Genomic DNA, 26,157 nt, shown 5'->3' on the forward strand with positions numbered 1-26,157 from the left:
AACCACATACCTGTGTATCCATGCCTGGTGAGATGTATGACATTTTAATCTCTACTGAGGAGTAAGAGCATTTTAATTTTTACTGAGGGATTTGGAATCATGGATCATTAGATAATTTGTTGTAAATCCTGGAGAATGAGTTCCTCAGTTTTCTGGCTGACCAGACACAAACACATGTTCATCCATGCCAGCTGAGCACTCTCACAGAGCCCCTGGGATTCTGTGCCACCTGCCAGCAGCTTGTCTGTGTCAGGTCAGAAACTGCCTCTGGCAGGTCCCACCTGACACAGCAGTGTGCACCTGTCTACTGAGAGGCCTATTTACATAATGGCCCACTGCTGGAAAAGAGTGAATAAAAAGAAGCAGACACTATTTGAACATCTGAAGAGGAGATAGTGACTATTTTGAAGACTGAGACATCAGGATCTGGAGGATCCCGAGTGAGCAACCTTTTCAGGAGCTTTCTGGTCAGGCAGATTAAGGCTATGATGTATATATCTTAATCCACAGCACACATAGTCTTCAGGGCGCTGGAGATCTTTCCAGTCCATGTATTAGTAAAAGAAAACAAAACATTTTATTCTCTCTGTTCTTTAAGTCTGCTGTTTCTTTACTGCATTTATCCCCCCTTTTTCTTTCCATTATCCTCATTTTATATTTTTCTTTCTAGCACCTCATTTTTTAAAGATTGCCTTCTGTGAATTGATATGTTCTCTGCTGATCCCCTCTCCTCATCCTGCCTTGTGATTGGCAGCCCTCACTATGCACTCCAATTCTTTTCTTTACATCTTGTGCACCTACTGTATTAATGTAGGGCATTTATAAGGCTTGCCTGAATCATGGTTTGGTTGTCATGATCTACTGTGACATTCTTAGCCACAATTTCTTGTGCATTTTCATCCAATCACAGTAAAATGTAGTCCAAAATACTAAATGGAAAACTCCAGACGGAAGCAATGCTTATAGGTTATTTTGTGCCCTGCTCTGAGAAGCAGGAGGAAGTCCTGTGCTGTTTGGCCCATCCCTTCTTGGATGTAACCTATCTCTGTTTATATGTCCGTATGTGGTTCCATAGCAACTAAAGTAGCTGTCTACCCCTCCTTATATGTCTAAAAAGCCACGAGTCCTCTAGATGACTTACAGGCTTCTGAAGAAACAGAAACATTAGTATTTGATATATTGAATCTAACATCTACACATAGAGTTGTTCAACTTCTACTTCTGTTGTAAGTAGAGGTGGTGTGTGGCTCAGTTTCCATACCTGCACCATTAGAGTTCATAGGCAGGTTAAGAACAGAGCAGGAGGCTGCAAACTGAGATGTGGTTGGCTTTTGAAAGGTTCCCTGCACACAGAGAAGTGATGCTGTCCATGCTGATGCATTCTTCTTCCAAAGATGTCTTCCAGGCCGCTGCTCATGCACTCTCCACTCTCTTGGAACAAAATGGTAAGGAGAAGACTGAATTTTAATACAGAGAAATGATTTTGTGCTGTTATTTTCTCCTAAAAGCTGTAAGTTCTGAAAAAATTTCAAGTATGTAGATGTAGGTAGCTGACGTGTGTATGCTGCCAAATAAAGGATAAAGACTAAATAACACTTTTAGGTATATATCCTTCAGGACTTCTACCAATGTATTCATGACATACATGCTATATATTTGCAGAACTGAAACATATACCCGTTTTGAGTACATTTTATACTTTCCTCCTTATAGCAATACTATGAGAATTTTTGGAACCTTTGTAGGGCATTTTTTCTCTAAAAGAGATTGCCTTCATTTTCCATTAGATATTTATTCATCTTATTTTCTTATATAAAATTTATAGGGGTTTGACTGTTTGATGAGATATTTACCATTTCAAAAACTAGTAAAAATTATTCAGAATAAAATGTTTATAGTTATAACTTTTTCCCTTGAAAATGGTCTTCATGTGTGTCCTTGCAAGTATTATAGTTTTGCATACTTACAAAGAGGAAGTGGCTTTAAGGACCCTTGAGCTTTACAGTCACGGTCACAGCTCACTGCTTCTGAATCCTGACACCATAAACAGGAAAATTTGCCAGGAAAATCTATTTGTCATCAGGCCTTAGAACTGGGAAGCTCATACAGGATATTTTTAGACAGTAAGAGAAAAAAAAAATCCTGAAAGATTAATCAGAGACATAGTAGTGTGAGCACCGGATTTTAGTAGCAAAGCCATGCAAACAAAAACCACAGCTACAGACATGGTACCTCCCACGTGTTACCTTGTGTCATCATTTAGGTCAAGTCAGGATGGAAAATGTCTCTTTTATATATTCTTCAATCTCACCTGTCTCTGTGGTGACATTTTAATTAAAGCAGAGCATAATCAAATGTATTATATACACATGCAAAATTGTTAAATAACAAAATCAATTAGTTAAAAAGGAACCTGGCCCATTGCATCAAGGCTTGGAGTACACAGGCTCTGAGTGCTGACAGGGCCCCTCCCAGAACTGAGTCATCAAGGTAGCTATGGAGGTCTGGGCAGGAACTGCATTGCAGCTACTCTGCACTGTTTCCAGGTTCCCCAGAGGGGACAAGGCTTGCTGCCAAGCAGCAACAGTGTGAGGAAGCTACTGTTCTTAACCATTTAGAAACTCAGTTAGGTTCCACAACCAGTCATCAAGATTGTGTGACATGGGGTTGCTGTGGTTATGGCCTCTGAGGGGTAGTGACCTTTGCTGCAGGCCACCTGCTGGATGATCTGTTCTTAGATGTCCTTGCAGATCCTGGGCTCTATAGTGTTACAAAAGAGGAAGATCTTTAGCAGTGACCTTACTGAACTCCACCACCAAATTCACACTACAAGCCACTTGGGACAGTGAATGTGAAGGGGGAAGGGCTTTTATTACTCCCCACACTCCCAGGATTGGACTGATAGGCAGAAGAACTGGGCTCCTAGACAGGAATGGTGGCACAGCTGTACCATCCCAGCACTCAGAAAGCTAAGGCAGAAGGATTGTGTATTCAGGGCCAACCTGTGCTACTATATCTCAAAGAAAAAGAAGAAAAAGTAGGAGAAGAGAGAAGAGAGGAAAAACTGGGGTCTTGGGACCATGGAGATTTGAAGGTGTGGGCCCAAATGTCTTTTGTGTGATAATTTCCTCATTTAATTAATCAGTTAAATTAACTTAGTTACTACTATGTACTGAGCTCATATCATGTGCCAGAGACCAGACAATCCAGGCCTGTATTGTTTACCAGTTAAATAAAATTCTAGATTCATGGGTCACACTCAACTGGGGATGGCAGACAAGAAGACTAACTAAAGAATGTGATAGGTAGGGTAGCTGAGACAGGTATTAGGAGCCCTGGGAAATAAAAGTTAAATGGGTAACTTTACAGTATAAAGGTACCTACTCTAGGAGTTTGCATTTTGTTATTTGCCTTTGAGAGCAGATACTTTTCTGCTAAAATGGAGTAGATTAAGGTCCATAATTTTCTGCAAGGAATGGGCAAACATGAAAATGTTCTGTACACTCTTCACCGGACTTTGTGATGTTCTCCCTTCTCCCAGTCATGTTTGCCATTTTCAAGTTACACATTGCCTTGCTGTGGGGACAGTGATTCATAAAATGTAGTCAGTGGGGATTAGAGTTTTTATAGAAACCCTAAAAATCTCTGGGTTCAACACTGAACCACCCAAGCACAAACTCTGGAGTTGGTATCCCATGATCTGTGTTTGAACAAGACTCTCAGGGAAGTCTGATATACACCAGGGTTTGGGAACCATTGGACTAGAAGTTTCTCCTTGGTTAGGGTATAGACACTGAGGAGGATATAGGAAAACTCATTATCATATTTTAATATGTGATGGTCTGGATGCCTTGGAAGGTCTGACTCCTCAGGTTTTGGGTTTATTTTTAAGATGTGTTTTTTCTTATATGTTTCTCTATCCACCTTTTTTTTTTTTCTTTCTTGAGATAACACTATTTACTAATTTATTTATTTACTTATTTATTTTTTGAAACAAAGTCTGACTGTTTAGTTCAGGTTGGGCTTGAACTTGTTATATAGCCCAGGTAATCTTATTCTCTTGCCTCAGGCCCCCAAGGGATAAGATTCTAGAAGTATACCATACCTAGCTGACAATGCTTTTTTAAAAATGAACTCAAGTTAAAACTCTGTCTGTCACTTTGAAAATGTTACATTATGGTCTATAATGTTGAAATTAATATTTCTGTGAAGGCTTTAAGACAATTAATACAAAGTATTCAAGGCACTGGGCTTGAGTTTAGTGAAGTATTTCACTGCAAGAAAAGAGTTGCTATGTGTCAGTCTCCCTGAAATGTAGGTGTTTTTTTTTTCCTTTTTTGTATACATGCCATAAAACCAGCTCTCAAGACTATTGGTTGTTCACTAAATTTAGGAGTTACTCTATGAATGCCATCTGTATAATCAACACCATCCACCACTGTGTGCATGATGGGACCCATAAAAATGACGTTTGCAGTCTATTTTATAGGAGATATACAAAGTAGTTCATAGCATTTCAGACCATGTCATTCTCATATTCCCATCACCAGTTAGCTCTGGGCACTGGGCTACAAACCTGTGGCCCTTCTCCTCAGGCCTGCCCCTGGCTCCTATCACCAATGGAGAGATATCCTGTATCTGTGCACACAGAGTCTTGAGTCCACATTAATGTCTGTCTACTTAAGGACATTAGCTCTATATAAGTCTGGTCATTTTGTGAAGTTTGAAGAATAGAAGGATGTTTATCATTATGAAGAGTGTTGTTTATATACATTTTTTTCTTCTACAAAATATTTTTATGGGCTTTAATATACTGATTGCATTAATACCAGTCTACTCTGTAAAAATAAATAAATAAATAAATAAATAAATGGAAACTTCAACAAAGAATGACTATGGAAAACAGAGAATGACATGGAAAACAGAGAATGACTATGAAAAACGAGAATGACATGTACTTGTTAAGAAACAGGCAGCTATGATCTTTAAGTAGCTAATGAAGTACTTTATGTGTTCTTGCAAATGTTTGCTTCCATTTCTATAAGTAACATGAAAAACACCTTATAGTTAATTTCAGAAAAATCCTGCTGGCCAAAGGCGTATACCTGAATGTCTTGGAGTTGATGCAGAGGCATGCTCATGTTCCTGAGGTGGCAGAAAGTGGCTGCAAGATGTTGAGTCACCTGTTTGAAGGAAGGTACTTCGTGTTCATGAGCACACACACAGACATAACACATATACATACTACACACAAACACACATACACACACACAGGGCACTGAATGAGGTGGACTGTTTTTCAAAGCTTCTGTATGAATGGGAGGCTAAACATGGCGCTTGAAAACAGACTTCTTGTCATCTGTCACTAATATTATGGACTTACTTTGTCTAAGCATTAAAAAGAGTGCCAGAAACTGCAGAAATATGGTGAAGGTCTGCTTCTATGCCTCATGCATGGTGTTAACTGTTTTGAAAATGATAATTACTCAGCAAAACTGACAACTGCTCTTCAAATCACTGTATAAATGTGAATATACAAAACAACAAAAACATACATTTTGCAATTATTGCTTTTCAGAATTAAGGCACTATTCATTACCATTTATTACTTATTACTAATCTTACATTTGAGTTGACTTTGGCTCCTCTTTTCCTCTCAGTCTCTTCCCAATGTGCTTGTTGTCACATGTAATTCAAAGCCAGCCTTGTTGATATTGTGTGTCTGGTTAGTGGCATGACAGAGGCCAAATAATATTACATGTGGTAGAAAGAGCAGGAGGGGACTAGAGGCTTACAAAACCTGACAAAAACTGAAGTCCAGGGAGGTGAGCCCTCCAGAAGTACATGTTTATATATTTTCTCATTTCATTGAGCCAAAAATGTATGATAACTGTAGAAATGTTTGCTTGATAGCAAATTTAATGCAGCCACACAGGAAACAGATCAGGGCAAATGTCATACAATGTACAGGTGATGTGGCTGAGATAGATCTGGTCTCTCGTGTTATTGTTGGACACCATTCCTAGGGAGAAATAAACAAGCATCTGCTCACCCCAGATAGGGACTCTACAACACACCAAGTTAGGATACCACTCAAGTCCAACTTGGTGAACCAATGCATTTTATTGAGGTTACTCAGAAGAACATGGGTGAAGACTTACTTACTGGAGTGTAAACAACTCAAAGACAGCTGTGTCTCCAAGCCAATCCCAGCATGGGTGACAACTCAAGAAAGCTGGGAACCTGGAGCACACGGCATAGCATGCAGCAACTCAAAACTTTGGAGAGTGCCCTTTCCAAGTAACTCAGTTGGTCTGAACCTCTTGTAGGCAGTTGGTCTAGTCTGAGAGTCCTCTTGGCAGCTCAGCTGGTATCCCAGGAGAGTCATTCAGGAGTCCTTATAGATTATATAGGCATGGGGATGAAGGGGTGTTGTGAGTGTGGTCAGGCTTCCTAAAGATTACCTAATGATGTTTCCTTCAGGGTGGGATGTTTTTTACCTCTTCTTAGAACATACGCTGCCACAGTAAGCTTCCTTCTAGATGGAGGTTTTATCTCAGAGGAAACTGAATGGATTTTTTTTTTTTGCTAATATATGAGCCAACTATCAAATGGTTGGACTCCAGGATTCCTCTACAAAATAAAGGATTAAATAACAGTTTAGAAGATGTGAGTTTCTCACAGAAAGATTGAATAAATTCATTTTCATGAATGATTAGGATAATACCCTGTGCATTTTAGGATGTCTATAAATCCTAGTTGTTAGCAATAGTGTTATTATATGTCCATCACAGAAATTGTGTGTAGCACATCTGTGGACTTGTAAAGAGTAAAGTTACACTGTCCTTAATATGGGTTCAGCGAATCTATCCTTATATATAGCATGTCTGTCACATTTCTCCTCTCCAAGTATGACTTTTAAAAACACAATTGAAGTATTTAAGTATTGTTTTGGATGGGTCTGAAAGTATATGAACAAGTTTCAAGTTTTAGTTGACAAGGCACTGTGTGAGGCCAACAGCCATACTGCCTTCCAGAGTGGCATGTGTGCTCACCTGTGTAAGAAGAGAAGCATGCATACCTTGAAAAGGCCAGGAGTTTGATGTAAACTTATGGGTATGAAGTCTGGTGAAGCACCTTGGTATGAGACAGGGATCCTGGCCTTGGCTTTGCCTCTTTCTAACTGAAGGACTTTGGTAATTCCTCCTTCAAATAAATTCTTCACCTGGAAAATGACGATGTGATCCCCATCTTTCCGGGCTGTTGCCAGGGATCCACATACTGATCAGAAGAAAGGTGTTATTTTCATAAAACCAGATCAAAAGATCTCTGAATTCTAGTTCTTGAGATCAAAATTTAAACACTTGAAATTTTGGTTGAGTTCAAATGCATTTATGTGTACTTTTTATAGCTTTTTCTGGTAAAATGCATTAGATCTGTTCCCCCTCATTCATTTCAGTTTGATGTTTAATGCAAATGACCCAGATTGTAGTTTTTAAAGTAAACACATCAATTTTCATCCCTAGTAGTGCTTCCCTGGATACAATGGCAGCAGTGGTCCCTAGAATAATAACAGTGATGAAAACCCACGAGACATCTCTGTCAGTGCAGCTGGAGGCGCTGCGAGCTATTCTGCATTTTGCAGTGCCAGGTGAGTAATGGAACGGATCTTATGCAGATACCGCTATTTCAATGTAATTTTGAGTTTTCATGAAACATTAGCTTTCCGAGATGAAGCTTAAAGAATGCAGGCAGGTCTTTCTGCCAAACCAGAAATAAAATTCACAAGAAAGGGTGATGTTGATGAGTCACTGGGATTAATTTGTAAGAAAAATTCCGAAGAATATTTAATCCTGAATTTACATAAGAAGTAAACACCATGTAAAAAGTGGGCCTTCTATCTCTAAGGACTGTTTATCTCTGATGTTTCTTTGATATTTTTCTTGCCGTCAGTTAAGTTTAAGTCTAAGCTAATATAGAGTATCCTCTTTTACTCATGCTCTATTGTTACATTTCCAGCCTTTGATTCCATGATTAAGTTAGGTTTTCCCTCTGGCAGAATCACATGACCCTTACTCATTAACTTCAGTGACCTCCTTTCCATCACCAACCTTACTGCTTACCGCCACCTCATCTGTCCTTCAGTTCCCACTAAAGCAACTGCTCCCACATTCTTTCAACACACACTTATTAAATCCACCCTCCCACCCCGACCCCATTCTGAACACGGCCGTGCTTTAATGGGTTGTATGATGGATGAGAAGAGAGGAACACTGGGATTGCAGGAGTTCAGGAGACAGATTTACAGCTAGTTGGTTACCACATAGCGAGAAGGTCTGCTATAGTCAAATGTAGGGCAAATATGAGCATGTTGCTGGAACCAGTGTCTTCAAAGGGGTCACAGATTCGAGGTCTACAACTGAAGGGAAAGTCAAAGGCCCGCAACAGCTTTCAGGAGAAGGATCGTGCACACATAGTCTGGGGTAATTGAAGACAACAAGGGGAGGGTCTGGCCGTAAGTGTGGGAGGAGAGATGGAGGGAGAACGGGAAGCACTGCTGAGTTATCGTGCTTTTACATGGAAGGCAGTTAACATTTATTAAAGGCTCTAACAACGTTTAAAGTTATAAATAATGACCTTACTGGATTGTTTTATTGTTTGTGAAATCTTATGTAAAACTTTGGAAGAACCCCTTTTTAAATTTTTTAAGAAAAATGTGTTCCTTCACACCCCCCCCAGTCTAATACAGACAGAACATTGATATGTTTATGAAGCATTTGGGGAAGAAAACCAAAGCTGCACAATTTAAAGTAAGCTTGTGCTTACCACCCCATTGATCTTTAGAACACACTAAGAATTGGGGGACTGTTTTTAACCTATTCATTTATTTTCAGTCTAGTAACAATACATTCTTTTTCATTGAAGAAGGTGTGTTATATAAATTTGAGTCAGATTAGCTGTTGTTTTTAAACATTTTCGTGTATACATGTGTTTTCCTGTTTTGATTATATATATATATATATATATATATATATGTATATATATATGTATATATACGTATATACATATATATACATATATATATTAAAACTTTTTAGATTACTGAATAGTCTATGCTTAAACTTTTGTTTTCATAATTCTAAAATTATATTTGTGTATATATATATATATATATATATATATATATACATATTCATGGGGGGTGTCAAGAGTTTGATCCACACAACTCTGATATCAAGCAGTAATGTGAATGACTTTTGAAAGTATATAAGCTATGCTTAATAATAAACACTTGGAACCATTACCCTGTAATATTGTGACCACATTTGTAATTCTTATCAATGGTGGTGATATGTGTTTTTGTGTGTGTGTGTGTGTGTGTGTGTGTGTGTGTGTGTGTGATTGGATAGGGAACTAGATGTAAGAAAGTTGGGTAGGAGGTTTGTTTGTGTCATTCAAGTGAGACTTTGTGGGTGGGATGGATGCAGAGAGAAGGAATTTGAGAGATAAGTAGGAAATTACTAATACTTTCTTGATGCTCTTATATAAATTTCCAACTTTTTAACTCATTTATTTCCCATAAAATAAAAGTTTACTAAATCAACGATTTTCTGTAGTGTAGGTGTTTTCTGTTTCACAATTCAGAGGATGTAAACTGTGAGACAAGTGTTTTAGAAATTTTGTTTTTTAAATCATATTTTGAATAAAAAGAGTGATCAATCTACCCATTTTAAATTAAAATCATCATTTCCCAGTCATCACCGACAGTTAAGACATACTTTTACTTAAAATTTTATTAATTTTTGAATTTTGTAGATTTAGTAAAATCTGTTCTCTTCCCCACTTTAGATTTGTGAGATAGGTCTCATTATGGTGACCAGGCTACCTGGAATTTGCTCTGCAGACCAGGCTGACCCTGAGCTCACAGTGATTGGCTCTGCCTCCTGAGTGCTGGGATTAAACAGTTGTGCCACTGTGCTCAACCTAACAAATTATTTTCCTGTTTTCAGTGCTTACAGTTTATTCCTTTGAAGGTAGATTGATTTTTTTTGTTTTTACTCATTTTACATGCCAACCACAGTCCCCTCTCCCTCCCCTTCTCCCTTTCCCCCCTTTCTCTCATACCCCCAGTCTACTCCCCAGAAAGGGTAATGTCTCCCATGTGGAATCAAAAAAGCCTGGCACATCAAGTTGAGGCAGGACTGAGCCCTTCTCCCTTTTATCAAGGCTGAACAAGGCATCCTACTCTAGGAAATGGGTTCCAAAAAGCCAGCTCATGCACCAGGGCTAGATCCTGGTCCCAATGACAGGAGCCTGATGAATAGACCAAGCCAAACAACTGCTGCCCACATGCAGAGGGCATAATTCAGTCCCATGCAGGCTCCCCAGCTGTCAGTCCAGAGTTCATGAGATCCCACGAGCCCGAGTCAGCTGTTTTTGCGAGTTTCCCCATCATGGTCTTGACCCCCCTTGTTCACATAATCCCTCTCATCTCTCTTCAACTGGACTCCTGGAGCTCAGCCTGATGCTTGGCTACAGATCTCTGCATCTGCTTCTATCAGTCACAAGATGAAGGTTCTATGATGACAATTAGGGTAGTCACCAATCTGATTACAGGAAAAGACCAGGTCAGGCACTCTCTCCACTATTTCTAGGAGTCTTATCTTGGGTTATCCATATGGATTCCTGGTAATTTTCCTAGTACTAGTTTTCTCTTTAACTCCATAGTGGCTCCCTCTATCAAGATATCTCTTTCATTGCTCTCTCTCTCTCCATCCCTTTCCCAACTCTACCATTCAGCCTCATCCTCTCCTCCCCTCTCCCACCTCCAGACAAAAAAAGCCATTTAGAATCATGTCTTTTCATTAAAGCAACAATAATCTTTTAGTTCAAAAAACATACTTGGAATATGTACTTTTTTTCTTTTTGTTAAAAATTCTGTGTCTGCATGTATCCCCAAGTTTTAAAAAGTGTACCATATATACACAATGTCTGTGGACACCAGGAGAGGTGAGTAGTTGTGAGCTGCCTGACATGGGACCAGTAAACTGAATTTGTTGAAGAGTAGCAAGTGCTCTTAAACTCCATGCTGTCTCTCCTGCCCTCTACTTTCTTTTAGAGTGATTGTAACCAACCCTGAGTTAGTATAGATACTAGTCGATAGTTAGATGATTATTTTAAAATGATGACTTTAAGGCCACACTAAATATGTGTAAATACATATTGGTAAACGCATCATTATGTGTGCACACTGAAAGCATGACCTTACCATCTCTCTCTACTTTGTGTGCCTACCATTATTCTTTGCAATATCTAGGTGATAAGACTAAGGTATACAGACACAAAGACTTCGGAAGATTTCAACTGATATTGCTTGACTCTACCACATGTTAGCATCATGGTGTCACACAAACCACTGTTACACTGAAGCACTATGCTTGGACCCTTGAGATATGGGGAGATGGTTGTGGGCCTGCCACTAAAAAGTTTACAGTGCACACAGTTTGAAGGCTGTTACATGAAAAGGAAATAATTTCCATTCTAGGAAGTGTGGAGGAGAGATGAAAAATCAGGAATGTTCATAATAAATGGTCATAATAAAAGAAAGCTGCTGAAAAACTCCTTACATGTGTGTGGCCAGTGGTTTTACTGCTCAGCTTGACTGCCTCTGGTTGGCACATCTAATTGGGGAGCAATGAGATGCTTCAGGAAATCTGTGTGGCCCTAGGCACTGAAAATGCAGCAGAGATACAAATACATTTTAAGTGAAAATGAAAAGTTCCACAGGGGTGGGAATCTAAACCAACCAAAATTCAAACTATCCTAGTTTTTAACAAGTGGCAGTTGGTTCAGCCTAAATGGATTGGAGAAGAATATGTCTGTATTTGTCACTTACGTTTTCTTCAATTCAGGAATACCAGAAGAATCCACAGATGACTTTCAGTGCAAACTAAACATGTTCAAAAAACAGTATCTCAGGACTGACATCCACAAGCTGGTCCTAGCAGCTCTGAACAGGGTATGTTTAACATGTTTTTTGTTTTGTTTTGTTTGCCTTTATACCATTAACTAGACTATTAAATTTGGGAACCCAGGGGTGTAGCTTCAAATTTTCTTTTTCCTTTCTTCTGTTTGCCACGATAGTTAGAATTTATGTAGTTAGAACTTAGGATGATTGTAGGAATGTTGGGGTGAAGGGTTAAGTACTAAGAGAAAGGTAAAAACACAGATAACTAATGGAAGCTTCTACCTGAGTTTGCTCATTCAGAAAGTCAATCAAAGAGCCAAGTCTAGATGTCAGGTCTTGGGCTGCCATTTTCTCTCTGGTGGGCCATCTTTCCTGTACAGTCCCATTGTAAATGATTCAACTAACAGAGGCAAACTAGACATTAAATTACAATCTTTTCTAATGCCTCTGCTTATTTTATGGCTTTCCTAAGATGAGTTATCATTAGTGTGATCTTGAACAGAGCTATTAATATGTATGACTTGAGAGTCAACTATTATTTATCAAAGCAGAGACAAAGAAAAGTGTGTATGTATGTGTGTGTATGTATGTATGTATGTATGTATGTATGCATGCATGCATGCATAAAGTTGGTTGGTTTTTAGAGATAGGGATTCTCTGTGCAACATTCCTAGCTGCCCTAGAACCTACTTCATAGAGCCAGGCTGGCCTTAAAGTCGCAGAGACACATATGCCTGTGCCTCCTGAGTGCTGGGATTACAGGTGTGTGCTGCCATACCCAGCTAAGAAAAGTATTTACTAAAGGGAGCCAAGGCTTTGGTATATAAAACAAAACATTATAATTTAAGCTGAAGTTAACCTCTTTTTGGATAATTGGTCTTCTGCTTATCCTGCATGTTGAGAGCTATTCACAGACCACATTACTTAGTCATCTATTCCATAGGTTCCCGGGTGAACAAAGTAGACTCTCAACATGCTGCTGGGTCTATATGTATGTGTCTGCAGAGACATGCCTGTTTCTTTGGCCAGAAAACCCACTGAATTAAAAGTCATTCTTCGGATGAAATGGGTTCAGGTCAAGACTTTCTGGTTTACAAAAACTTTGAGGAAAATATTGACAACTTAAGATTTAAGATATGCATCAAATAAAAGGCAGACAAGGGCATACACACAAAAGGGAATTACATATTAGTGATGTTAAAAGGTTTGTGCAAATTGGAAGTAGAAGAATAGTTGGACAGAGAATTGAACACACAAGAAGATAAATCTTCATGCAAGACTTCAAAAGCAATGCTGCATTTAGGAAGCCTTTTATAAATATTACAATAGCAGTTTCTTAAAGTAGGTAAGCAATTGTAAGATTGACTTAAGGCAGTCAATTTGTGTGGAGACCTGAAAGAAAACTGATGAGGGGTAAGTGATGTGGCCAAATTCCAGTGGGATAACCAAATGTTTTGTAAGATGTTGGTGTTCACATTAGTGTCACACTGGCACTGGAGCAACTGTGGTCAGTTCCCTATGATCCTCAGGAATTAGACACAAGCAAATATATGCAGTTGGTGCATGATACTCCTCAATGTCTAAGGAGTTATAATTCACATAGAGATTTCTGTTGCTGTAGTTTATGCCCAGACTTTTGGGGAAAATATAGCAGCTGAATATATACTCTTTGGGCCAAAACACACAATACCCAGATGGAATATAAAGGTTAAAAAAATGAAATTTATCTGTGTACATAAGTAAAATTTCTCAACTATAATCACATATGTAGAATATAGTCTTGCTGTGGATTTAAAAAAGAAAAAATATTTCCAGAGAATTTAGCAACCAGCTGTGGTGCCTGGTGCCTATAATATCAGCATTTGGGAAGCTTAGACAGGAGGATTGCCACAAGTTTAAGGCCAGATTGGGTTACAATTGACTTGCAGGTCAGCCTGGGCTACAGAGTGAAACAATAAAAACAAACAGAAATTGGAATATCAATTACAATCACAATGAACATATTTTCTGGTCAATGCTTCCACGTTTGAATTTATAATATAGATGGACTTGGATATTTCAGTGGGCTACAGTTTTTTCTGATGGTCATTGTGTGGCATACCATGCACTTGTAACTTCAACACATGGAAACCTTGGATTAGTATTTTGTTAGATAGTGGTTTGGAGTATTGATTAGTTTTTAACAAGGAGTTGGAGACAGAAGTTATTTTTGTGAGTTTTGGACCAGTCAACAGGCAGTAAAGCATCTTCCAGAGCATCATGCCAGGCTGTCTGACCTGCAGTATTTGCCAGTGATGATTCTGTTTGTAGTAGCACTCAAGTCCTGGTGATGAGCGGAGACAACACATGTGGTTGTTGGCAAGAATTAAGCCTACTGTTTCTTTCAGCCTATGAAATTTGAGGAGTTTTACTGTAGTTTATTTTAATCTGTTTTGATAACATAATGACCACTGATAGACGACAAATAAACTATAATGCTTCTGAATTAGGTAACCCCACATAGAGGTTAAAAGGCAGCAGGTATGGCATGTCTCATGTACTGATAAGTTGATATTACATATTTTCCACAAACATGATGGTATTCTCCAGGAGTCAGTTTTTCTTTCATTTGTGTTTATGTTATATGCATTTTTTTCTTGTTCCTTGTGTCTTCTCCCTGTTATCACTCCCTTATTGTAGATTATATGTTTTGCTCTTGTTTCTTTGCTATGCAAGACTTTCTTTCTGGTCTGAATCTGAATCCCCTCACTATGCTCCAGTTAACTCTCTAGTGTATTAGATAGCAAGCAGATCCAATGAATAGCTTGTCATTTAGGCTGTTACACTGGCACCTGGCATAGGGTGAACTTACTAAAGGTTAGTATTATCACCCTCAGATTTTAAAGTGCATTGTGACCTCTGGCTACAAAGGTAGATGGACAGGAGGAGTTACTTCTATATGCCTCTACCTGTTTTCCTATTGACTTATGAAATAATTTTATATTTACAGAATATATAGTGTTTCCATTCAGCTTTAGACCCATGTTTTCTAAATTTGATTTCATTTTATTCCTTCATTTTTTTTATCAAGTCTCTTTTTCTAGCCTTTCTATTAATCTTGTCTTAGAACTTCTCTTAAAGTTTTGCTCCTGACTATTTTTGATTTTTTTGGGTACCTTTATATGTGAACTCTTGAATTTTATATATCATATTTATTTTCTACTTACATATATTTATATGTATCTATACCTGTGTGAGGGGCATAGGAAAGCAAAAGAGGGTGCCAGATCCCCTAGGGCTAGAGTAAGCCACCTGAAGGCTTATAGAGGACTCTGGTCCTCTATAAGAGCAGCAAGTTCTCTTAACCACTGAGAGCCATCTCTCCAGCCCTGTGTTTGAACTCTTGAATAGATTAATTTAGTTGGCTGTGAAACACTGAGGGTTTCTTTTTTGACTGAATGTCTACAGGCATTGTTTTAGTGTTGGGTGTCCTAGTAGAGAATTCTAAGACAGGTTTACATTTCTTCCCTTACTTTTATTTTAATGGCTTCTCCTGTATGCCAGAAGTATTCTTTCCCTTGAAACCCAGTCATGTTGTTGAGGAATATTGTAAGAAGTAAGGTTTTTCCTCCCGCTGCTGGTCTTGTCCCGCCGCTGCCCCAGCCCCAATTAACACACTGATACTATGTACTTGATATAATTCTGTTGGCCAGGTACTAGTTTCTTATCGGCTATCTCTGTCTTAATTATTAACCCATTTCTGTTAATCTAGTATTTCCATGTGGTCTTCTCTTACTGGGGAGCAGGCTGGCATTCTGCTTTCTCCAGACTCTCCATCTTGACTCCTCCTTACTACTTCCTCTTTCCTCCTTGTCTCCTAGTCCCTCCTATCTTCCTTTCCTATTGGCCAATAGTGCTTTATTCATTAACCAGTATGAGAAACATATACAGAATGACATCTCCCATCAGAATACTTTGATGCTAGCTCTGATACCAGCTAGGAAAATGCCCAGGCTTTAATTTTCCCCTGGGAAGTTTTCTTGAATTACATCTTTGTGAACACAGGTTTTGTTTCATCAACTTATCTTCCTTTCTAGAAACCATACAATGTTGAATCTCCTCTGTCTTTACCTTCTGCTGTTTAAGAGAATAAAGTGAGGCACAATCTATTTGTCATCACACTCTCTCTCCCTGTTTGGATAGAATCTTTTTTTTTTTTTAACCAAGAGTGGAGATGATAAATACAAGACAATATGGAGAATGAGAAACAAAACCAAAACCACAAATGACCAAGGAATTGCTTTCCTTTCTGCTTAGCTGGTAGTGAGAAGAGTCCAGTAGGCATCTTCAGCTTGAGCCAGCTGGCTGGCTCATTAGAGAAGCCAGACCAGTGACTTGCAAGTTCTCTAAAAAGACTTGAAGGCTGCAGAGTGAAGAGAAAAGGCTGCTTGCATCCTTCCAATGATGCCTCCAAACTTTACTCTTGGAAAACATTTGCTAAGTCGGCACTAATAAGTTAATCTTGATCCACATTTTAACAGTAATACAGTAAATACTGTTTTCAAGATGAAGAAGTTGGTAAGGGAAGAAAGCCCACTGTGGGCTTGTAAATATCACACAGATATTATATGTGATAATCATAGATATTATACATATATAATATTTGTGATTACTTTTTTCAAATTTACTTGAATGTTTAAAGTAACATACTTATATTTTTAGCTATTAGATACTTTAGTCACTATCACTTGTGATCACACAGTGACAATTCTGTCATTGTATGGACAATCACAGATTTCCTGTAGCAAGTTATTAGTCAGTTTCTAAGCTGGATCTATGAATGTTAGAAGTTAAGGGAAGTCAACACTTTGAGGATCAATATTTGAGTAAAAATTAGGTAGAGGTGAAGATATTAAACATGAAAGTTGACAAGATGTCTAAGATACTAAAGGCACCTGTCACCAAGTGCATGATGGCCTTAGTTCAGTCCCTCAGAGATGCTTACTCCCACAAGTGGTACTCTTATTTCCATATGTGAGGTGTAGACCCATATATACACATAAATATACTCACAAATGCACATGCACACAAAATAAATAATTTAATAATTTAAAAAGATATTAAACATGAGGAGAGTTTCTTTGTATCTGGCTTGTGATGCATTTTTTTTTTTTTAGTTTAGAAGCACAACTTAATATATGGTTCATGGAGTTCAATGTCAAATAAAATTGCAGCTTCTATGGCTTGAAAATTATTAAGCATTTCAAGACAAAGTCAGCAGAATATGAAAACAAAGCAAGGTCCCTCCTAATAATTAGGACACACTCAGGAAGCTGGCTTTGCTTGTCAAGCAAGATTGATGACACAGTTAACCAAAGAGCAAGTTCAACAGGTCAACCCTTTTTTGTCTTTTGAGAAGACACTAAACTTCGGGATTTGGACACGTGACCATAAGATGCCTGTGTTGAGGAAAGAGAAATGTGGGCTTGCAGTCTGTATTTAAACACATCTTGCTCCTAGCATTCCCCAGCTATGTAAGAAATTCTAAGAGGCAAGTGCCTGTAGCTTTTGTCCTTCCCATCTGGTGGTGGCCATTGTGTAATGCAGCCGTGTTAATATGATGATCCCATTTGTGTACATAGTTTTTTGGAAGGAATTTTGTGTTTCTTGGGGTTACAGGAAGAGATAAAGATGATGAAAAACAGATAAATGGCTTTTAAGTTTGACCATGGTATAGAGTAGCATGTCCTTGAAATTCAAGAGTGGGAAGGCAGTAATTAAGTTGTTATGGAACTTTTTTCTTTGAATGCTTTTAATTCAGAGTAGTTAAGAGAGAAGTCTGATTATATAAAATTAAAGGGTAGCGAGAATGGGGAGGTAGTGGGTGTATGTAGACTTTCCTATTAATAAACTTAGAACTGAAGGAAAAAAGGAAAGTTTTCCTCATCTTAGCTTATGTTTTATTTTTGATGAGAGTTTTGGCCTGACTTGCAATGTCAGTCCATGCTGATTATATGGACAGAGTTATTCATGGTCCTAATAACACTGCATCATGAAGGTTGTGTTAGAGAGCAGGATGTCAAAACATCACTAGACATTTCTAACTTCACATGGCAAGACCACATTTTTATTTCTGCAGCAATTAATTCCTTATCACTTTGGAGTTGGTACCATTAATACCTTTTCATTCTTTGTGGTCTTCAGATTTACACAATGTAACACATTTCTGATTGCCTGCAAAGATAATGTGATATTCCTATCTGGAGAAGGAGAATGCTAATACTGTCCAAAAATAAAATTCTCAAGAAGGGGAGGGTAAGAGTGTTTTCCTTAATGATTCAGGAAAGGATGACAAGCTGAACAACTAGAGATGGAAATTAGGTCCAGTGGGGAACAAAATGCTAAATATAGATACCTGAGAGATCATGGAGGGAAAGGTGAAAATCTAAAGACTGGTTACAGACAAACTAAGGCTGGGGGGGGGGAGGTCAGGAGGCTGTGGCTGTATAGGCTGCATCAGAGCTTGTGATGTGGCTTGAAGCTATCTTAACATTGTCCTGTGGGAAAACTAGATTTGGGGGATGGAAATACCATGGGAAGGGTGCTTGCATGATGCATCTGTGTGAAATTATGTCCCAAATAATAAAAACCCAGAGACAGATATTGGGGTTCATGCTGAAGATCAGAGAAGCAAAGCAGCAAGCAGGTACCAAGGCTGAAATGGAGACCCTGTCTTTCCTGTGACTGAAAACTGAATCTCACATGAGACCGTTTGTTTCTCCCTTATACACCTCTCTACTGCTAGGATTAAAGGTATGAGCTCTGTTACCCTTTTAGACTGATTCACTCTCAGGTGAATCAAGCCCAGGGTGGCCTTGAACTCACAGAGATCAATCTGCCTCTGTGTGTGCCACCAGTGACAAGCTTCTATGGCTCTGGCTGACTTTGCATTCTGACCCCCAGGCAAGCTTTATTAGATCATAAACGATATATCATCACACTGTGGTAATCTTTGAAAGAAACCCTGTGGTTCGACTAGTCACGTTATTGTAGAGGTGGGAGAGTAGAGTCAAATGGGGAGAGCCAGAGATGGCAAGGACTAGATATATCTATATACATCTCTGAAATTTGAAAACTATTACTTGACACACTTTTAAGGGAAGAAAAGAAAACCCTTGAGACACTTGGAGTCAAGCTCATTTAGAACTTCTTCTGCTGAGAGACAGTGCTGAAAACTGGTTAGCTTTATGGCTTTGCAAGAAAATATCCTTGGTTTGTTTTCAGTTCTGAGATGGGCAGTCTGTAGGACTGAATGGTTACATTCGGCCTCTAATAGAAGTGGTCTACTGTGCAGAGGAGAAGATACAACTGCCTACTCTTTATCTTATCTTTGGTGAGCTTGCCATTAGCATGGACTGAAGAAGCTCTCGTTTTTCCAATACATATTTGACAATGCTGTTAGCATGGACTAAATTGATTAATGTGGGACATATGTTTTTAGTGTAATACTTGACACACATCAAGCTCTTGAAGGTTAAAAGGCTTTCTCTTGATGCAAATAAACAATTAGTGATCTAGAAAACCAAAATAAGGATAGTAATTTGTATTTGACCACATCATGTATGTTTTGTTCTTGAGGCTGGGTCTCATGTATCCCAGACTTGCTTCACACTAGGTAAGTGAGGATGACCTTGAATTTTTGGTCTTCCTGCCTCCACCTCCCAAGTGTTCAGTTTACAGATGTTTGCTACCATGTGGAGTTATTTGATGAGGCACTGGGGAACACATGTAGGGCTTTTCATGGTAGGCACCCACTTACTTTAAGCTTCATTCCCAGGACTTTTAGTTACGTTTTACCAGTCTGTAGCTGGTTTTAATTGGGGCATGTATTAAAACCTCATTTATGAGAGTAACTATTCTTAACCTCCTTTTGATTTTAGTTCATTGGGAATCCTGGGATTCAGAAATGTGGACTGAAAGTGATATCTTCTCTAACACATCTTCCCGATGCCTTAGAGATGTTGTCCCTGCATGGTGCAGTTGACTCAGTGCTTCATACTTTGCAGATGTATCCAGATGACCAAGGTTGGTACAGATGGAACTTAGGACCATTAGTTATTCGCTGTTTGTCTTTAATTCCTTCCTCCAGTTTTAAGGATGAAATAATAACCATTGTGACTTTTTTATTTTAGAAATTCAATGCCTGGGCTTACACCTTACAGGACACCTGATTACAAAGAAGAATTTCTGCATACGGACAGGGCACCTCTTGGCAAAAATTTTGGTGTCCAGTTTACAGCGCTTTAAAGATGTTGCTGAAGTACAGACCACAGTACGTACACCCTGGGGAACCAGGAGCTTATGCATGTCTCCCACCAATACACTCGTACTTTTGCTGTACACAATAGGATATTCTAGTTAATTAAAACCATTTCTCATTTTGCAGTATTTTAATTATAGAAGGCGCTGATAATTGCATTGAATATAAAGATCCAGTGCTAATTATTAGATCTGGAAAATCAGTGCCTTTTTGCTTGTCTTCTGTCCTTCCCATACAATGCTAAAGAAATTGCAGTAGCTGAATTTCTCTATTTACTTCAATTTTAGACAAATACAAGATATTGTCATCACAAAAATGTCCATCCTTTCTGACTTATCATGAGCTGATTTTGCCTCTAGTGTTTTTTGTTTGTTTGTTTCTTGATTGTGTTTTTCCTAAAAAAGAGAACTGAAATACTTTTCACCAACCTATATTTAAAGCAAATATAGAATAATTGTCTTTATGAAGACTGTAAGATGGTGTAAGGTTGATTCAACAGGGAATGAAAATAAGCTGTTATTGAGTGTCTAGGCACTCATAGTTCTAGCTATCCTGGAAGCCAAGGAGGGAACATTGCTTTAGCTTAGGAGTTTGAGTGTGACTGATGTCCACTAAATGCTTCTTTTTTTTTTTTTTTTTTTTTTTTTTTTTTTGTAAATGTTAGTCAAATAACTACTCCAAACCTTTTGTCTTGGTTTTGAATTTTTGGTAATCAAGTTTGTATCTTTAATGAATCCCATCCATTTATTCGTAAATGGCAAAGTTGACTGCCCCAAGTTAATCAATGACAATATCTAGGTAGAAGTTTAGGACTGGCACAAAAAGGCAGAAGTGCTGGATTCTAGATAACTAATGTGCTCTCCCGAAATAAAGTACCACCAGCTGTCCTCATCCTGAGCAAGATCTAGCTTTGTCAGAAAGGCATCTTTAATGAACAAATTTGAGGGGAATAAAGGTTTTTGTTTGAGGATGTTTTTTTTCTAAATGTAGAGTAAGAAGAGAGCCAGACATTTCCAATTGTTTCAAGATTTACAGTGACCAGGTACAAATCTAATTTTTTCAGCTTAGTTGAACAAGCAAGGCATTCAGTATCAGATATAAACTGTTATATATCATTGATTTATTTTTTTTACCCATAATTGCTTATATTATTTACTAGGATGAGTTTTTCTCCTCTTCCAGGGATTGCAGACAATCCTGGCAATATTTGAATTGTCAGTATCTTTCTCCAAGCTACTAGTGCACCACTCATTTGATTTGGTAATGTTCCACCAGATGTCTTCCAGCATCATAGAACAAAAGGATGAGCAGGTACAGTGTATTGATGCCTATGGGCTAAATGTTATTCACCCAGCTGCCTCTAACCCTCATTCCCATTCTTTCTAGTTTCTCAATCTATGTTGCAAATGCTTTGCCAAGTTGGCTGTGGATGATGAGTCAAAAAGCACAATGCTAGAGAGAGCCTGCGAACAGAATAACAGCATCATGGTTGAGTGTTTGCTTCTGCTGGGAGCTGATGCCAATCAATCGAAAGGGGCAACTTCCTTAATTTATCAGGTAAATATTCCAGGCCTTGATTTTGTTTATCTCTGTTATTTGGCCCTGCCCTTTTATAACTCTTCCTCCTCCTCTTTCACCTTGTTCCTTCATAAAACAAAACCAAAATAAAATAAAACAAAACCCCCAAATTCCCACAAAAACAGACTTATTGAAACATAATTCACATATCATACAATTCATATGTTTAAAGTATATAATTTGTGAAAGGCAGAAGCAGGAGGATCACTGATTAGGCTGAAGTCAGCTAGAACAATATAGTAACACATTAAAAACTTGTCCCTTAAAGGAAGTTACAATTCTATGTATTTCTGTTTGTGTAGAGTTGTACTGGTATTGCCAGAATGAACACTAGAACTTCTTCATCATCCCACAGTTAAATTCCATAAACAGTAGCCCCAGTTCCCATTTCTTTCCTCCTGGACATTTGTCTATTTCTCTCTTTGGCTCCAGGAAATCACTTGCCTACTTTTTGTTTCTATGTATTTATCTATCCTGGACATTTAAAATCATAATCCCATGATTATGTATCTGTGACTGACAACTTCCCATCACTTTCCCTGCCATACAAGCCTCTGGTAAGCACTGTTCTATTCTCGGCTCTATTAGATCAACTTTGTATTCTAGGTGTGAGTGACATGATGTGTCATTTTCTTGCCTTGTTCTGCTCATTTGTTCATTCTTAGTTTCATTCTCATTGTGATTCAATGATAAGATTTTGATAAATGAGGCTGTATAACATTCCATTTTATTATATACATCATCCTTTTCATTCACTCACTTTTTAATGGGTCCCTAGATAGATTTCATTTCTTTATTATAGTGGATATTGATGAACATGGGAGTACAAGTGTTTTTTTCATCATTTCATTTTTTGGACATATATCTAGTAATGAGTTTACTGAGTCATATAGTAGTTCTAATTTTAGGTTTTAGGATTGTTCTTTTTGCTGTTGTTTCATGAAAGTGTCTTGCTATGCAAGTCTGGCTGGCCTAGAATTTACTATAATGACCAGGGCGGGCTCAAATACAGAGCCTGCTTCTATCTCCTGATGCTGGTTTAAAAGGACTTGCCACCACATCTGGATCCCACACTTAGGTTTTATTTTTGTTACTTCCATACTGTTCCCACAAGGGCTGTACTACTAACTTACATTCTCACAAATAATTTCTAAGTGTTCCCTTTTTTCCCATACACTTGACAGACATTTTAGCTTGGTCCTTTTGATAACTTTTCTTACCTGGCAAGAAGATTTCCCATGTGGTTCCCATTGAATTATTCTACTGATCACTGATGGTGGGACCCTTTTCACCTCTTTTGTGGGCAGGTGAATGGGTCCTCAGGGGAAATGTCAAAGCTAACCCATTGTTGTGGGTGTTTTCACTCTAATCCTCATCTAGCTGCTGATTTTCTTGTTGGGGTGTAATTAACTTCAAACATGCCCCTTGCTTGGCATTTTCATAGACATTGTTTTCCAACTTTCCTCCACACAACACATAATTCTATTGTTTGAACTATTTTCTCTCTATGTTTCTAGATATTTCTAGATTGTATTAACTTTTTATGGGAAGACGTGATACATACCTAACTTACCCCAGAAAGGGCATCAAAGATAGATCAAAGAACAATTCCATCGAAGTCCAACTTGGCAAGCCATTGAGTTTAGTGGGTTTATTCACCAAGGATTTGTGAAGGGCTACTTTCAGGACTGTAGTTGGTCTTCAAACTACTCCATGTACACAGTTCTACCACATCATGGATGACAACCTTGTAGAAGCTCATTATTGAGTTCCCCTTTCAGTAAACCTTCAACTTCCTACCTATCCCACTATCATCCTAGATTACTTGCAGCTGGGGATGGGGCAGGCAGAAATAGTGGCTAGAATCCCAGCTTACAGTTTTTTTCATAAACTTTGAAGAGAGTGAGTTGGATCAGCTCTTTGCAGGGGTATTCAGAAAGTCTGGATTCTAAACTCTCTATTCTCTTTGTATATAAATAATTAAATGAATGATTTTATAAAAAAAATAAGATGGGAGATGTAGTGGATTAATGAGCATCAATCATTCTGTCATCCTGCTGCACTGGGGTGTCAGTGGCTTAGGAGTTTACAGACCCCTATGTCATGGAGAAGAGTTAGGTCAGGATTTGGTCAGAGGCTGGTATTTGAACTCAAATATCTGGAGGACACTGTCAACTTCTCAAACCATTTGGAGTTAGCATTGTTGAATTCTGGGAGAAATGAGAAGTGGCAGACGTACTGTGGGTCAGTCAGTAGAGGAACAGAGCACTCGTCATCAGAGCCAGGAGTGTCTAGCTAACTCAAGTTTTTGTTGTATTTTCTCTATGAAGAATATTTTATTGGACTTTTCTTGTTTAAATCATAAGGAAGGATTTAGGAAGTCAGCTTTAACATGGTTATCAGGGATGTTCTTAAGGTTAATCACAATGAATGATTCATTATCTTTGGAGATTCACAAAAAATAAGTTGGCAGAGATTAGTGGACATGTCTTTCACTGTGGGTCAGAGCCTATTTAATTTTACAGTAGATTTTTGTTTGTGGTCAGTTGGCAAATGGGCCACTCTTTAAGTTACTGTTTCAGGTATGAACCATTGCCCCTGGGCCAATAGCCACAGATTAGAAGACCAACAGGAAGGATGGTTTTGTGTATAGTCCTATAAGTAGATCTTTCTCAATTGACATTCATGGGATAGTGTTGGTTGTATATAGGCCTAGCTTTGAGTGGAAACAAGTAGCTAGCCAAGGCAAGGGAATTTAAAAGCAAAACAGATTGATTGGCTAATTAATAAACATTAAATTTTTTAAGTAGTTGTAACATGTAAGAGAATAGAAGTCAAAAGGACAATATTTTAGGGTATTTACAGTGTCAGAAAGCAGAAGTAATTTTAGTTGTGGGCCTAGCCCTTAAAAGTTGAACCATCCTTCTAACTCATTTTGTTTTGTTTTGTGTTTTTCAAGACAGGGTTTCTCTGTGTAGCTTTGGAGCCTGTCCTGAAATTTGCTCTGTAGACTAGGCTGGCCTTGAACTCACATAGAACTACCTGCCTCTACCTCCCAGTGCTGGAATTAAAGGTGTGTGTCATTTAAGGTGTCATTTGATACAACAGAATGGTTTCACCTTGGAGGAAGAACCCAGGACAGGTGGTGTCATAGAACGTCCTGATCAATCATTACTTATGGAATTGAAGCTTTGGATGCAGGTGAGGGAGAATGAGGATATGGACATGATTATGAGGGTTAATCAGGTTAGCTACCAGCAGCCTTTAATTGAGAAAAGGTTACACCTATTAGACTGTATATTTGCACATAGGATCAAATGGGCACATGAGCTGGATGTGTCTTGAGGTCATGGGTTGGGGAATCTAGCATTGACCCTGACAATAGTTACCAGTCATATGTTAATGGAAGGGCCACAAATTCCTCTTGGTAGAGATAAGAATAACTGCTTTAGTAGGAAAGCAGGAACTTTCCTCAAGCTTTCCAAGGGAATGGAGACCTTCCTCCAATGACTGACCTTGGGAAAAGGATTTCTGGGGAGTAGACACTGTAAAGATTCAGGCATTATGCTGCCCTGCCCTGTCACCTGGCAGAATGCACTTAGGCAGTACCCTGGTCAGCCCAGAGTTCCACGACCACTAGTCTGCATGCAGGTGCAAAGGACCCCTTTAAAAGAAAGAACTCTCCCAGATAGGATCTTTCTAGCTCTCTTTCCTACTATTCCCCTGGGGCAGGCATGACATTTCCTGTCTCCCTCTTCTCTTCTGTCCTCTCTCTGTGTCTCTTTACCTTTTTTCTCTTTCCGTCCCCCATTTCCCTTCCTAATAAAACTTCTCACTTAATCTCTGTCTATCTGGCATGTTTGTCCCCGCCTTGGTCAACCTTGCCTGCCATGGAATCTGCCAAGGTTCCCCATATACTTTATCATAACAAACACTATAATTTTGTAGTCTTACTATATGGGTTTGTTCCCCTCATAATGCTCAACAAAGGGGAGGTCCTGATGTCTTAGCCTTTTCCCATGATACCTCACCATTCTGATGTCTCTGTATTTATTAAATGAACTCTTGCCCTTAATGGCCTCAGGCTCTGGATCTGAATTGTAGGCATTTCATTCTTGGGATCAGGTGTGTCTAGTAAATCTCTAACATTCCTATTTTTGGTGTAATTAAGAGGGCACAGTAGAATTCCTGGTTCCACGGTGGCAGGGATAGTTTTCTAAAGAGTTATTTTGTTTAGAGAGACTAACATACACATTTTTTGTCACTTATGAAAGCTCCCACAAAATTTCCCAAAGAGAAAGGCATTAATATT

General features: G+C 38.6%; 1 protein-coding gene across 2 annotated transcripts in view; it reads left to right on the plus strand.

Moving 5' to 3' along the window:
* Lrrk2 (leucine rich repeat kinase 2) overlaps nt 1–26,157 on the plus strand; it is a 148,899-nt gene that overhangs the window by 27,667 nt on the left and 95,075 nt on the right. The window contains exons 11-18 of one of the 2 annotated variants that reach the window (XM_051189698.1): nt 1,339–1,445; nt 5,068–5,197; nt 7,527–7,651; nt 11,913–12,019; nt 19,888–20,032; nt 20,140–20,279; nt 21,450–21,578; nt 21,654–21,824. In XM_051189698.1, the coding sequence (XP_051045655.1) occupies nt 1,339–1,445; nt 5,068–5,197; nt 7,527–7,651; nt 11,913–12,019; nt 19,888–20,032; nt 20,140–20,279; nt 21,450–21,578; nt 21,654–21,824 (1,054 nt within the window). The remainder of the gene's footprint in view (nt 1–1,338; nt 1,446–5,067; nt 5,198–7,526; nt 7,652–11,912; nt 12,020–19,887; nt 20,033–20,139; nt 20,280–21,449; nt 21,579–21,653; nt 21,825–26,157) is intronic. The other variant, XM_051189699.1, reaches the window with a different exon arrangement.

This window comes from Phodopus roborovskii, unplaced genomic scaffold (assembly GCF_943737965.1).
Source record: "Phodopus roborovskii unplaced genomic scaffold, PHOROB, whole genome shotgun sequence".
Classification (NCBI taxonomy): domain Eukaryota; kingdom Metazoa; phylum Chordata; class Mammalia; order Rodentia; family Cricetidae; genus Phodopus; species Phodopus roborovskii.